Genomic DNA, 15,803 nt, shown 5'->3' on the forward strand with positions numbered 1-15,803 from the left:
AGTAGCTTGCAAATAATCGTTGGTAAATTGAATCCCTTCTATGGCTTATACTGTCGTCAATAACATATTTGGGTAGGTAATCATCGTAATATCCTGCACTTAAAACGTCTAAATTCGGTAACTGGATTCGCGTGTACCTACACTACGCTTACTCATTAATTTATCTTATGTTAATGTAACATGTATCGGTGTATATATCTGTGCGATACGATTCCGATGCATTCCCAGAACGTTTACTGTAGGCGGTCTTCGCGATTAATCAGTATAGCGTTTAACAATTATATGCAATAATATTACCTTCGAATTTGATTTAATACCACAAACACGTGTATTATTAGCACGTGGAAATAATGCGGACAAACGTCCAAGGCGCACGATTCGGTGCTTTGGTAATAACGATTTATTATAATATTATATGAACATAATATTATATATTCGCATGTTTAACTTATATTACAATATGTCAGTAGTATAATCAATGTATCTACTCACAAAAACAATATGTAGCTTAAACATTAAACTTAAATCAGGTACAAAATACATATTAGAAAATATTATACAACAATATTGACTCTAGATACCCTTATACAACATTTATAGAAAAGTTTTCGATCGGTAATTATTATTAGAATATATTAGAGAAAAATAAACAATGGTTATAAACGCTTCGGGTATAAATTCACGTCGCTCTAGTTCAACAATCATTTCTGCAGAAAATCCAAGAATCGAAGGGTTTTCGATTTTATTACAAATCACGTTTTGCATATAGAATAAAAGTTAGACTTATAACAAGTAACTAGTATTTCAAGTATTTGTAATTCAACATTTTTTCCAGATACACGAGAACAAGAAGTATCTATATGAAAAACATTAAAATTTTTACTTGAATATTTTTGTCTTATAGGCAATTCAACACATTTATTTTTGTTAATTTTTATGTTTAAAATTATATCAAATTCAATGGTTGTTTTCCTGTTATACTTATTTGTTAAAACTTAATACAAATAAATATATGATAGTTGTTTATTTAATGATTATCCTCTATAGTTAGTTAAAACTTGTTAGCGGATTTGAAGTGGCCCTGCATATGAAAAAGTATTAAGACAACCCTGACTTATCGTATTGGAACAAAATGCTTAATATCGAAAATAGTCCTATTTGTCTATTCAGAGAGTGTGTGATCAATTGTGCGATTTACAAGATAATTTGACGAATTTTAAAACTTTAGAGTACAATCAAATTAAATATAATGGCTAGATAAAAGCACATTTTGAAATTAAAAGTTTATTTCTGTAAGAAGTGCTTGTGATTTATTAATAGCTGTATAATAAATATTTGAATTTGCTTAAAAATATCTTAAATAACTTTGTAATATTCATGACTAACAATATATTTATGTAAATTAAACATGCATTGCTATTTCACAGTTTAATAACGATGATAAAGTTTGCATACATATAAATATATAATACTGTTGTATACAATATTTGAGAATAATTTGTATAAATGTATACATATCTAATGTGCACTATACAAATTGCATTCAAATTTTAAACACTTTGATGAAACAATTCAAGTTCTCAAGATAAATATTTTTTTAATTCCAAAAAAATGTTGTCAAAAATTTGTGTTGCATAAAATACACTCGTGTTTTTCACGTAATTATTTTATATGGATTTTTTCACATATTAAAAAAATAACGCGCAATTGTTGACCCTAACAGTACCACCAACTGAAGATATGATTGGCAACCAGAATTTAAGATTTAAGCATTTTACTTTTCCAAGTAAATTAATTAATAATAATCATAAAACACACATGATTGTAAGACCAATAGGTATAGATTCATATATTCGCTCAGAACTAATCTAAAGTATAGCGTATTGTGCTGGTGGAGAAATTGTTGATGTAATGAAAATGTGTGTCCTGATTCTTGATATAAAACAGTTGTGGCCGCTACTGCAGCAGCTGTTTCAGTGTAATTATGAGTTAAACCTTAACCCTTTCCTGCTTATAGCTTGAACAACTTTGAAAATTTATATTTTTATTATTATCTTTTTAAATTAGTTATTTAAGAACAAATATGAAAAAAATATATTTTTTTTCCTTCATATTTTTGTAGTCTTAAGATTTTATAGTACCCATCAGGCATCTACGAGCTGAACTCAAAAGTCGCGTCAGGTAGTTGGGTAAATTTTATGTCCTACATAGAAGTACTTATGAGAAATTTAAGGAAAAAATAAGGCTACTTCATTATTTTAGTTTTATAAGTACAAGAAATTAAATAAATACATTTTTATCAATGATTAAAATAATACAAATTTATATTTATTTTTCGTGTTGTTCAGCAAAAAAAAAAAATCATTAACAAAATAGTAAAAAAAACAAAAAAATGGTAATATGAGATATAAGTAAAATATTAACTTACGTAACTATTATATATAGTATTATTTTGGTTGCAGAATTCTAAGTCTCATTAGGCGAGAAAGGACTGAACACTACCAAACAACAACTGACTTAAAAAGTTTGAAAATAGAATATTGTATAATATATTACTGTATATATGAATTAGTTTTAAAATAACTTTAGTAAGTATTATTCCTACCTTACGAACCAGATTAAGAAAATGGATTATTGATAATTTGTAATTTGTACATATTATATAAGGAATATTTTATTAATACAGTATTAACATACAATGTTTATTCTAGTAATTATAATAAGTTTAAAACATCTCAAGTACTACAATATTTATATATTTATTCAGAGATTTTAACAATTTATTTAATTTGAGTATTTTAATAATAAATAATCAATAAAAACATCTATGAATACAAATTAAAAGTAGTTGATAAGCTCAAAATTCAGAGAAAAAATACAATATAAGCATAAAAAAAGTTGAGCTATATGAATTTTTGATTGCATTATATTTAAAAAAATGAAAACCGCAGTTTTTGTGAATTTTTTTAAATTATTAAATGCATTTATTATTATAACACAAGATGGATCTAAAATTCAAAAAATGATCACCTCACGTAACCCAGAAAATAGAATGAAAAATCTCATCAAGTGTTCAAGTGAATAATAAATACCTACCAAGACAGTTTATCAAAAATAAAGATCTGTTGAGTATTTGTAGAATGACATTTCCGTACTAAATGTTTGAATATTTTGTTGAGTCCTTAATAAGTTGCAGATAAGTTGTATAGGTAAAGGCGTGTTTATTACGTATAATACTTAATTCCACGTATAATACTCGTATGCAACGTCTCAGATATTTTGTTTTTGTAACACATAGGATATAAAAACTAGTTTATTAGTTATTTAAAATTATCATATAAAATACATTTGAATAACCTTAATAATTTTCTTTGAAACTCTTAGTTGTTAATCATATATCATAATATAATATAAATTAAATACTCGTTACTCGTGTATAAAACTTAAAAATAAATTGTTATAATACTAAAACTGACATGGTTAAAATTTTAAGATGTGAATAAATTTTGAATTGGTTACAACAGAACTGCTTGCTATGGGAAATAGCAAAAACATGGTTAAATGTACCATACAAATTATTTCAATTTTAATTTTAATATAATTTGAAATATATAGTGTGGTTGAATATTTTGTTTATGTTTATCAAATATAAACTTTCGGTATATATTATTTAACATGTACAACAGTATCCATCTCCTCATTAAATAACATCGTGTTTATGAAATTTCTAAATCTCAACAAGCATTTTTTTATAATCATTTAAGTAAAAACAATAAACGACTAACACGTGTTATTAAATTGAAACCGCCAGGTAGAATCAAATTACAAATGTGATTATATCTCTTTCGTTTCGAATTAAATATTAATATTAATAAACGACAACACTATACTATTCCAAGGTTATTGAAGTAAATGTGAAGCCTTATACCGACATATACAAGTGTTAGCCACACTCCCCCTTGAATTTTTTTTAACTTTGCGTATAGATTATAGATATATAAAAATGAATACAATTAATAGAATATTTTGATATTTATACATAAAATTTATCCATTTAATTGTTGATGAATCTCCTCCAAATTAAAAATATCGGTGTAAGCTACTGGAGTCATATAGACTTATTATATCAACTATTTTTCCATATTTTTATTTAAGAAAGGTGAAGATACTATAAAACATTTAACTATCTCCATAAATGTATTACACTTTTCTTTTTTAGGCATATGTTTTGATCCTATTAAGTGAGTATTAATTTATATTTTACTCACGCTGGAAATTTCAATGATTCTTTAAATTTTTCTTTTTTATTAGAAATAAGCCTCGGCAGCGGTGACCATTGGCTGACATTGTTTACATTGTTTTTAAATAATTTTTATATAGGTAGTTTTGTTTTTACATATTATTTTGTATTATTTGTTTACTATAAATTTTTGATTTCAGTTTCTTTTATGAAATTTAGTGTCCGTTTGATGGCTGAAACGTTTGGACCTAGTGATTGGTATAGAAATTCTGGGATGTTCTGTTTGGTTCTTGCAGCTTCTGTTTGTTTGCATTTGACGAGATTCTTTAAATTATTATTCAAGAAAAAGTTAAATAGAATATTTAAAGTTTGTAGAAATAACTAATAACTAATAATCAAACAATTTAGTTTTAGAAAATCTACTTCTTCGGATGTATCAAATTATCATTTTGTTTTTGTAAAGATTATTTTACAATAATCACTGCAGTATGTGATTTACGTAAGTTATTTTTATTTGTTTGAACATGAATGATTTGAAGAAACTACTCAACAGTAATACATAATATTACTTACAAAACTAGTGTTAAATTTAATTTTCATTTAATTAATCACAATATTACCACAGATTATATAAAATTAATTTTATATAATCTGTGATATTACCTTGAAGAAAATAAAAATCATAAGCAGTTTAATTGCATTTTTAATGAAAAATAATTTTATAAACTATACAGTACTCACTCAGAAAACATATAATAGAAATCTTATTAAAATAAACTAACACCATAAAGTAAATATTATGTAATTGGGCTATTATGTGAACCAAATAATGCCAAAAGGTATATCCCCTATTTTAATTTATAATATAAATCAGTCATGCCCAACCCGCGGCCCGCGGGCCACATGTGGCCCGCCAAGGTATTCCATGTGGCCCGTTACAAATTATTAAAATAAAACAAAATATAACAGCTTTTCTATTAATTTCAATGAAAAAGTAACTTATTGACCATTTTTCGTTAAAAATTCGGTAATCATCATTGTATTTGCGCTTTTTTCTGTCGGACATTTTAAAATAGAAATTTTATGATTTAAAATCGATATCACCCGTGCACTATAAAGAGCGTACTGATCAAGTTAATGTGTACCTACAACGTGTACCTCAATTTGTAATCTGTGCTATAGTCAATAAAAAAGATAAGAAAATCAGTCCAACATGACGTACCTCCATATTATATTGCAACCTACGATGTGTAACTAAATTATATTAAGATTGAGATTATGAGTACTTTTATATTTGGTGGCCCGCTCGATTACAAATGTTTACCAAAGTGGCCCGCCGAGGAAAAAAGGTTGGGCATCACTGATATAAATAGTATAATAGTGGGTTTACACTACTTTTATACAATTTTTAATACCTACACCATTTTATAATTAACAATCAGATAATAGATAATAACATGTAAATTGAACTAACCAAACAGTAAACACAAAATGTGTAAGTTAAACAAATTTACAATCAATTCAATAAAACAATTTGATGTTGATAATTTTTCTTTTTAGTTGTTGAAAAATATATTAAAACCAATATAATGTATTTAACTGTAGCTTTTAATAATAGATATTACAAATGTTCAATTAAATTATTTAAGTAGATTTAAATAATGTTTGAGTTTAATATTCAGTCTTTGCATTTTAAACGCCTAGTCACAGACCATTTCTCTTCTAAAAAACCTAATTGTATTATATCTTAAGCAATATAGCTCACAGCTGTTCCGCCTGTTCTACATAAACATTAACATTATTCCCTAAGTATTATACTCATACCCTAACTATTGTGAAACTTTTCTACAAACTTGTGTTGAAAAAATATACATAAGTGATATGGCCATTCTTTTTACGGCGATTAACTATCTTCAATGATATATTTTAACATTAAAGAGGCTATGAACGGTTTTTCTCTATCACAGGTCACTAATTTACCACTGCTTTATTGCAATATACGATTCCATTATATACTCAAAACTTAGGTACTTAATTTCATACGAGTAGCACACATGTAAGGTCTTAGAATGCGTATAAAACTTATAAATGTATTCATAACCATTTTCTTGAAGACATACAAAAAACTTATTTTAAAATTTATAAATGCATTGCTAAAAGTAAGTGAAATCCTCGCAAATGACTATGTACTATCAATTTGAATTTGATAATAGCACTCTGAAAATTACGATAATATTCATATACATAATGTGTCAACCATTACAATACGATAAAGTTATTATAGGAATATTATAAGATACTTTTTTTGAGAAATTAACAGTCATATTTCAAAGCTAACATCAATAAATAAAATTAAAGAACGAATAGTTTAACGTGATCTTCACTTTTCATTCTTTCACGACCGTTATATTTGCTAAAACTCAATTCTACAAAAAACTGAGCTCCTTAAAATTATTATGAAGGATCTAACAAAATAAAGTCCGAAATGGATATAAACAGAGTTAATATACGTACTAAACAAGCGTTTTTGAAAACTCTGACCCTTTAGAGAAAATGCTATAATGAAAATTACCCGATCAACGTCCAACTAAACTTTTACAATGAAACCACACTTTTGAAATTATGTGGACATATTAAACTAAATTCTGAGATAACGCAAAGTCTAGAGCCAAATAAAAAACAAATACAAATACAATTAATTTTCTATACATACAATATAAATGTCATTCTGGTGCATAAAATCAAATGTTCCATTACAACTGCAACTTTCTCACAGTCAATTTTATTTGAAATAACCTATATGGAATGTGTCAAGAGTCGAAAACATGGAATGGTGAGTGAAGTCGATGAAGTTATATTGTTTTCACATATTTTAAGAATCAAAACCAAACATTGTAAATATTAAAAAAAAAAATTAGAAACTTCGATAATACAAATTATAAATGTGTTAAAAATTCTGCAATATATGGCTGGAACTAGTAGCACAAAAATAAAAAAATAAACCACTAAATATCACGCGAAGCTAATGTAAAATACATTTTTAATTTCCATTATTTGAACCATAAAACAAATTTTTACGTAATACACTTTATATTTTAAAGAAATGTACAAATTCTAACGAAATAATTCCAGTTTAAAACTATGTAAATTAAATTATTATGACATTTCTATAGTGAACATAATTTCTGTGAAGTGTATACCTACGTGTAATTACGAATTTTTACGCCAAAAATTTAGATCTAATAAAAATTGTATTAATTACATAAATCCCAAGCCATCATACAAAAATCTTAAAAGAATGAAAAAATGAAAAAATGCACATAACTTTAATAACACTGACTATAATAATATAAATAATGTTATGTATCTAGTATAGTAATAAATCTTACAAATATGATTAAAGCAATTGAACATAAAGCTTTATTTTTATTTATTTTAAGTACTAATTACAAAGTATTATTTTCAGCTATAACGACTTAAGAATATCAACTATAAAAAACTACTAATTCATCAAATAATAATAAAAATTCAGTTGTTCATAAAAAATATAATATGATTTTTAGATAGTTTTTAAGATCTAACTTACCTCATCTAATATTAATTTTGATATTTTTAGTACCTATAGAAGCAGACATTTTTTGTTATCATCATAAAAAATCATGTTATTAAGAATAAATAAATATATTTTTCCTGAATTTTATTTTTTAACAATTTTAACAAGGTTTTGTGTTTTAATTCAAATAATATTTTTCAATACTTAGTTTCACATTAGTTCTAATATAAAATAACGTACTTATGAAAAAAAATAATTTCAGAAAAAAATAAAGTAAACAATTTTCATTAATTTATTTTAACACGGTTAATTAGTTCCAAAGTTAATCTACAAAAATAATATGTTTTTTTATCAACTTCAAACACTATTGGTAAATATTTGTTTAAAATCGTATTCCGACGAACACAAAATAATATTACTGTTATTTTTAGTAGATAGACAAGTTATTACAGAGCTGATACAGATCAATGAATTCAAAATTAAAATATCCATTAATCAATTTTAATTGCATTTACTATAGTCTATAAGCCTATTAATAATATGTCTAAAGAATAGTGTTATAATGCAGATGAATAATAAAAGTATTCATATATCCATTGTATATTCAGTATATTCCATTGCTCAACTTTGGTTTTTAATATTTCACTGTGTGAAAACAATTTTTCAAGGTACGATTTTAAATATAGATTTTGCATGATAAAAAAAATGAACAAATTCTTATAAACTATTTCAAAGTAAATAAGTATAAATTACTCATTTTCAAAACAATTAGACAGTGCATATATATTATATACGTTTCAATAAGATTGAACATAATATTGGTAGATTTTAATATTTTCTCTGTTACTGTATAAAATATAGATTTATCTTTAAATTAATATTATAGTTATTAGTTATTGCACACTATAAATTATTATATCATGAACCAAGGTAATTGATTGGAAATTCTGACCACATTTATAAGATAATACAACAATAAATATTATTTTATAGAGCTATATTGAGAATGATTGAAGCTTTATACATATGATAACTTTTAGTATTAATTTTAAATTTTAAAATGCATTTATACTTTTTTCTTTTTCTATATTAATTTAGCGAACACATTATAAAATTTTATACATTTTTATGATCAATAAAGGTAGACAAACATCTTTAACAAACATATTGTGCATTTGAATTGAATTGAATTATACCTACTTAGGCATAATAACATTAACATTTAGTATATTCGGTGTTTCTACGTTAAAATCGGTACTAAAATGTTCTAAAACACTATGCCTTAAAGCGAAATACCAGTTACCACTGTGACTATAACAACATAAGTGAGGATATTCATGATGTTTCACTGTAGTGACTAGTGGTGTGAACTTAAAATGTCGATTTCGGGTGCTGAAGTAACAAAAAAAAAAAATAATAAAAAAAAATGAACAAAATAGTATGTTCTTATGAAAAATATCTCTGGAACAATCAATCAGCTAACCTAATGATGAATCGTAAGAACTGCCATACTTGTAGTAGTAGTCTAAAGATCTAACATGTCGAATGCATGTAATTTGAAAATTGAAACCCAAAAAATAAGTACACAAAGCAGAATGTCCGAGTTCAATCCCCAGGATAAAAACAATGCATACGCGTTTATAAAATGAATCTATACACTAGATATAAATAAACCTACGCCCGCGCCCATAGGTATTAGGCAGGTCTATATAATATCATATACATAGTCAAAGTAAATGACATATTATTATCATTATTATAAATATCACGGTTGTTGTTATTATAAATACTTATCGTGAACGATGTGAACTCTATAACTACCATTACTATAACTATAATAATAATAAACATTATTATTACGATGATATATTTTTCCATATTATATTATGCATAATGAATAACCATACTATCCAACTTTATTTATGTAATTTTGTATAGAACATTAAGTTTGTTGTTTTTATTTTTCACTCATCCGTATGATAATTAGTTATCAATACAGATTAGTAGTTATTATAATAATGTAGATGTGTGTAACACCAATGGGTAAATTTTCAAAGCAAAACAAAAATTAAATGAAAAAAAGGTTAAAAGTTATCACGAGTATTCTTGTAAAAAGATATCCAATCTGCAGATATTAAAAATCGAATGAATAATTTTCTCTACAATTTGCCAAATTAACTCGGTTACAATAATTGTTATTCTAGAATTCAGAAACTAAAAAGAATGTTGGTTTTTTTAGTCTTTGTTCCAGTGTATAACGTTATACGTGTTATTTATTTTATTCTAATAATAAACATAAAATACAATTACAAAATGTTATACGTATATTCGAGTATATTCAATGATAACAATTGGCAGTTAAAAATTTGTTCTACAATCTACAATCAGAACAATGAAATGTTGAATTAATTTAAGAATTAATAGCATATCATAATGAGACGAACGAAACAGAATAATTGCAGCACTAGTAAAACAAGGCTTTTAATCTTTTATGGAAAAATTAAACTTCTCTCAGTATTTGTTAGATGTTTTGTTGTAGTCATTTTTAGTACTCAAATTATTTTAATTTGTATTAAGCCCTTACAGAAAAATTATCATATTAAATATTAACATACTGACATACTGCAAATTGTATAAAAATTAAATATTAAATACTTAATAAAATTCTGTGTTTTCCTCAATATTATAATGGATATTTTTTATTTTAGTTCACCGAGTATAACTGTATCATAACAAACGATATAATATAGTATGCGTATTTATATTATGTTATAAACATAAATATTTAATACAATTATTAATTAAGTTCAATATAATTTTGTAAATTATTTATTATTAACTAATTAACTATATAGTTTTGATGTTTTGTCTAGAAAAAAAACGCATGAATCGAAACTTCATAATATTTTAAAATTATTATAAGCTGCTGAAATATTCCGAAATACTATGTCATATACCTACAATCAAATAACTAAAATTAATTTGAAGTAAATATTTATTGAAATGTTTTAATTTATTATTTTACCATAAAAATGTCTAAATTGTTTTAGGTTATCGTTATTTTTTTAGTTGAATGTTTTTTTTCAATATTATTATAATGTTTATATCTTACCATGTTAAATTAAATAGAGATCGGTAATTTCATTAATTCATTTCATTTAAAAAATATAGTTATATTTAATATATTTAATATAATTAATTTTTAACATAACGTCATACTTGAATATTCAAACAGAACTAATAGAACCTACACATCTATTTGTTTTGGAAAATGTATCGTAAATTTTTCATATAAATGCTATATTTAAAAACGGTAAAAGAGCGAGAAAAAATATTAAACACCACTTACCTGTGCCCCAGAGCGCGACCAGTTTGGTACAAACAAAGATACTGTACAGAGTGAAATCTACTTTTCCGTTTAAATATATAGGTACGTCCTACGTTGTTACGAACACTACGCATCCGTACGGGTGGATCAGTCTGAGGGGGTAATATTCTGTATTTCTCCTTTCAGCGTGCGCAACAAGTCCCACCTCCCTTTGGGGGTTTGTCTAAAATTCGCAACAGTTATATCGCATCTACGAGAAAAAAAATACCGCTTAATAAACATAATAGGTACTTTTTACGTATGCACTTATATATTATTAGTTATATTGTGTTTGGTTATAGATAATCACGTATTTTTTAATAGTTGAAAAATAAATAAAACTAAGTTTGCTTTCTGTAAGCACATACATTTTATTTTTCACCTTTAATGCGATAAAAATAACTATTTGATTCTAAAATTATAATTTTAAATGTAAATTAACTATAACAATAATATCTCTCACCTGGTGGATTTTTTAAATAAAAAAAAAAATAACGATTTATCATCATCGTATGATTTTCAAAAACATTGAGCATATATATAATGAAATATGATCATATTATATTGATATATAGTTTTTTTTTTTTTACAATTTGTAGTTTAAACTTGCAATTAATTGTTTAGATGTTTTATTCACTTGAATTATTAGTTAGGTAATCTATTGAATTGCAGTTTTCTACAGATTTTATTTTTCATAAAACTTAAATATAATTATATTATGTGCTATAATATTCTTATTTTCATCATTAATTCAAGTCTTGAATCATGTGTGTTGTACTGTTGTGTATACATTTTGAGTGACTCTTGTTATGTTAATTTTTAATTTAAAATTAAAGTTTAAACTATTTCGTATTTTTAAAAATACTTTTTTATGCTTATTTTGTTTCAAAATTTAGTACATAAATACAAATAAAATTTAGATCAATTATCTTTAAACCAAATGTATTGATATCTAGTTATTTATAAACATACTTTGCTAATTACTGTTATATTTAATATAAATATATAGAATATAAATAAGATAATACATTATCATGCATATTTTACTATACTCGTATTTTCCACAACTTATCAATTTGTCACAGTGAAAATATTATATATTATGCAGTATACTCAAAGAATATAATTTTTATGATTTTTTTTATTTCAGTACGCCCGCTATGATCTTAATGTTTAGTATCAGTGTAAGTAGGTAGAATTTATTAGCCTAGGTTATTTACAATCAAAACAAACTCGGGAATAATGTTTAGAATATCATTAGATTTTAATGAATGGCCCTCGAGTTCACTTGAACACGATCATATTAAAGATAATCTTTCTATAGAACTGTGGCATAATATAAGTCTTTTTCACCAGATTTACCATATTTATATTTTCGATGGGATATAAAAACTAAAAAATTTTCCAGTGTGTCCGTCGACATAATATTGAGATAATCCGTCATCATTGATAAAAATTATACTATTTTTTAACAATAGGGCACGGGAATTAATGTTCCGTATAACCATGTTATATATTATTGGTTCATGTGTAATAGTTACTTTGGAATTTGTTCTGACATTTTTTTAAATTTATTTCTTTAAAGCCTCAACAATTAAGGTTATTAGCTTACATATTTAAATATTACTTCTACATTATGGTACAATTTACAATACATTTTACAAATTACAATATAATTATTTTTGATATGTGCAATGAAAAGGAAAAAGAACAAAGAAAAAATATAAAATTATACAGTTTGGTTATTTTTAGAAAGGTTAAAATATTGTTAAAATTTTCATAATCTGGTCCAAGTGCTTTATAAAGGTGTTCTGGAATCATTGCGGCAGTGAAGGACGTGTTTAATGGTTAGAGGTTCACCGCAGGTTAAACATTGGACGGGATTTTCGTGTCTCATAAGGAAATCGTGTGTAAGCCACGTATGGCCGATTCTGAGTCTGTTAATTATGATTTCATGACGTCTCTTGGTAGTGAATGTTGACCAAGGGTTGATAGAGGGTGGTCTGAAATTAAAATGTTATATAAATGATTATACCTAGTACGATCGTAGGTTAGGTTAATTCTCCCATTTAAATTTGATGATAAATAATTGTACTCTTATTTTAACCTATAAACCTTGGGTATCCTCCATGATAGAAATGAGAAGTGACTTTTTTTTCATAAACCCATATATAGGACACCAGTAAATGTTCGAGTAACGTCCCCTTTATAATGAACTTATAAAATACACAGGGCGTGTGTCCATATTATGTTTAGAATTTATTATTATTATTTTTTTTTTTAATTTAACTTATTTTATTAAATGTTGTATGCTGTTATTAGATTTCTGTATCTATATTCACAACCTGCAGTAACATAACTTGATTTTTGAATAGAAAGATTGGGGTGGGGGGAAGGTTGATGATGAAATTAAATTTATGGATGATAAAGCTAGACTAGTAGACTATATAGCCAGGTACATGCAATTTGCACCTCTAACAAGTACCTGTATGCTTTTATACATATAAATAAAATAAACTATAATATAAATATTCTATAATTATAATAAGATCTAATAATTGTCTTCAGAAATTTAAGAACTTTTTAATGATACACTAGATATCTGTGGATAAAATAAGATAAAATGAGTTATGATTCTAGGTGTTGCAGTTTTTTTGTTCAGCCATTTTAGAGGTCGTGGGACATTAATTCGTTCCTCGATCAAACCAAATATAAATCTGCTAAACCAGCGGACACAAAGTCCGTGCGCCTTTGTTCCAGTAGTGATTCAAGTCTGAGTATTTGAGTAATACTCGTATGACTGAATCGTGAGGTGGGTGAACAATTTTCTGAAATTATTTATTGCTTGAAAAATAAAAATAATAAAATACAAAAGTTCTTAGAAGGATATAATATATACTTCTGATTCAAACCATATATTTACGTGGACGATGGGATTTATCAGCTGATAAATTACATTTATTCCATAATTTGAGTTTCATCATACGGACTGTCATTTGTCAATTTGGTATTATAATCTTAAATATAATCTAAATCAGCATAGGCTAGGTCACTAGGACCAATTAGGACCAAAAACAAAAATAAATTTACGCCTCCAATTATAATGAAATTGTAATATATACATTATATTTACTTATAGGCTTTTATTTTAAACGGTCGTAAACAGAAGACATGGAACACTTTTAAGAGACTTTTTTACCCTAACTTTTCCTAGAAAACTGTATAATGCCTTTTCACAAATCCAAATATTTAAACATTTCACTTTAAACAGGTATTACCAACGCTTTGCTAATGTACTCTATTCAATCATTCAATGTTCGCAGCAGATCTCGTGTAATTTTTTTACTTTTTTCAAAACATAAAAGGAACGTATTCCTCATTTCTCACCTACTCTATACGTCTGTACTCTTGGCAAATGTACCTATACAATTAAATCCTTCAAAAATAAAACGATTTTCAAGTTAAACATTTCTACCGTATAATCATTTTATAAATGTTTTGAAATAGAGATTTTACGCGGTTTTTCATTATTTTCGACAGCAAAGATTTGTTTAAAACACAAATATTATCATATTATACCATTTTATTTAAATTATTAAATCACTATAATTTTGATATAAATATCGGACGAATGAAACATCTTGTTTTATATGATAATATTATGATTCAAAACTTCACGTTCAGCAGTAATTTGGTACGTATTTCAAATTAAAAGAGATGTAAGTTAGGTGCAAATATTTTTGATGATTATTACTTTATTTACAATATATTTGTCTTTTTTAGGTACTTTTTGTAATCAAATATTCGATTGGTTATTATTTTAACACTGTTAAATAAATTATAGCATTACCATTCAAATAATTATTAATGGAATTATACTCTATATAATATTTTTTAAAGGAACATATTAGTTTCCACTTAGCAAATTAATTGACTTGTTTAGTTTAAACTATTTTATTTTTACCTACTTAATTATTTTTATAGTTTTGTATAAAATAATACCTATCAAACATAATATGGGCCTAATTTAAATCATGTTCTTTTAACAAAATAATTTAAAAACTAAACATTTATATAAAGAGAATATAACTGATAGTAATTAACAATATTTATCATGGTGTATTTACATATAAATATCTAATTAGATTATGTCTTTGGCATATAATGCATAATAATATTATTAAACAGATAGGTGTAGATACTTTCTAACGTTATGTTGATAATAATTACTAATATTTTTAATCATTGGATATTATATTACCGTTTATTGGCTATTTCATAAAATAATCTACAAAAAAAAAAATAAATATTTTCTAATAAATCAAAAAAATATATACTTATTATATATTTATTAATTATATCAATACAATATACAAAAAAAAATATTTAATATGTATCCGAACCGAAAATACTTAATTATAGTACGCCTAGGATTATATAATTTTAAATATTTAATATGGATAGTTAAATGTTTTTTATGAATCGGGGATAACAATTATTTGGATACATTTTAGTTGATAATACATCGGAATAATATATAAGACATCGAACTATGAGATTTTAACTAAACTTTTTTTAAATTTTCTTCTATAGCTGTAGAAATAAATATTATTGTGCCTATATTATTGATAAAACCATTGTTA

At 25.1% G+C, this 15,803-nt stretch overlaps 1 protein-coding gene across 1 annotated transcript in view; it reads right to left on the reverse strand.

The window, feature by feature from the left end:
* LOC107163444 (uncharacterized) overlaps window positions 1-11,266 on the reverse strand; it is a 39,995-nt gene extending 28,729 nt beyond the window's left edge. The window contains exon 1 of the mRNA XM_015510886.2: window positions 11,143-11,266. Coding sequence (XP_015366372.2) covers window positions 11,143-11,255 — 113 coding nt within the window. The 5' untranslated portion in view covers window positions 11,256-11,266. The remainder of the gene's footprint in view (window positions 1-11,142) is intronic.
* Window positions 11,267-15,803: the final 4,537 nt, after the last annotated feature.

Source organism: Diuraphis noxia, unplaced genomic scaffold, assembly GCF_037042655.1.
Source record: "Diuraphis noxia isolate RWA-SAM2 unplaced genomic scaffold, SU_Dnox_SAM2 contig0004, whole genome shotgun sequence".
NCBI lineage: Eukaryota > Metazoa > Arthropoda > Insecta > Hemiptera > Aphididae > Diuraphis > Diuraphis noxia.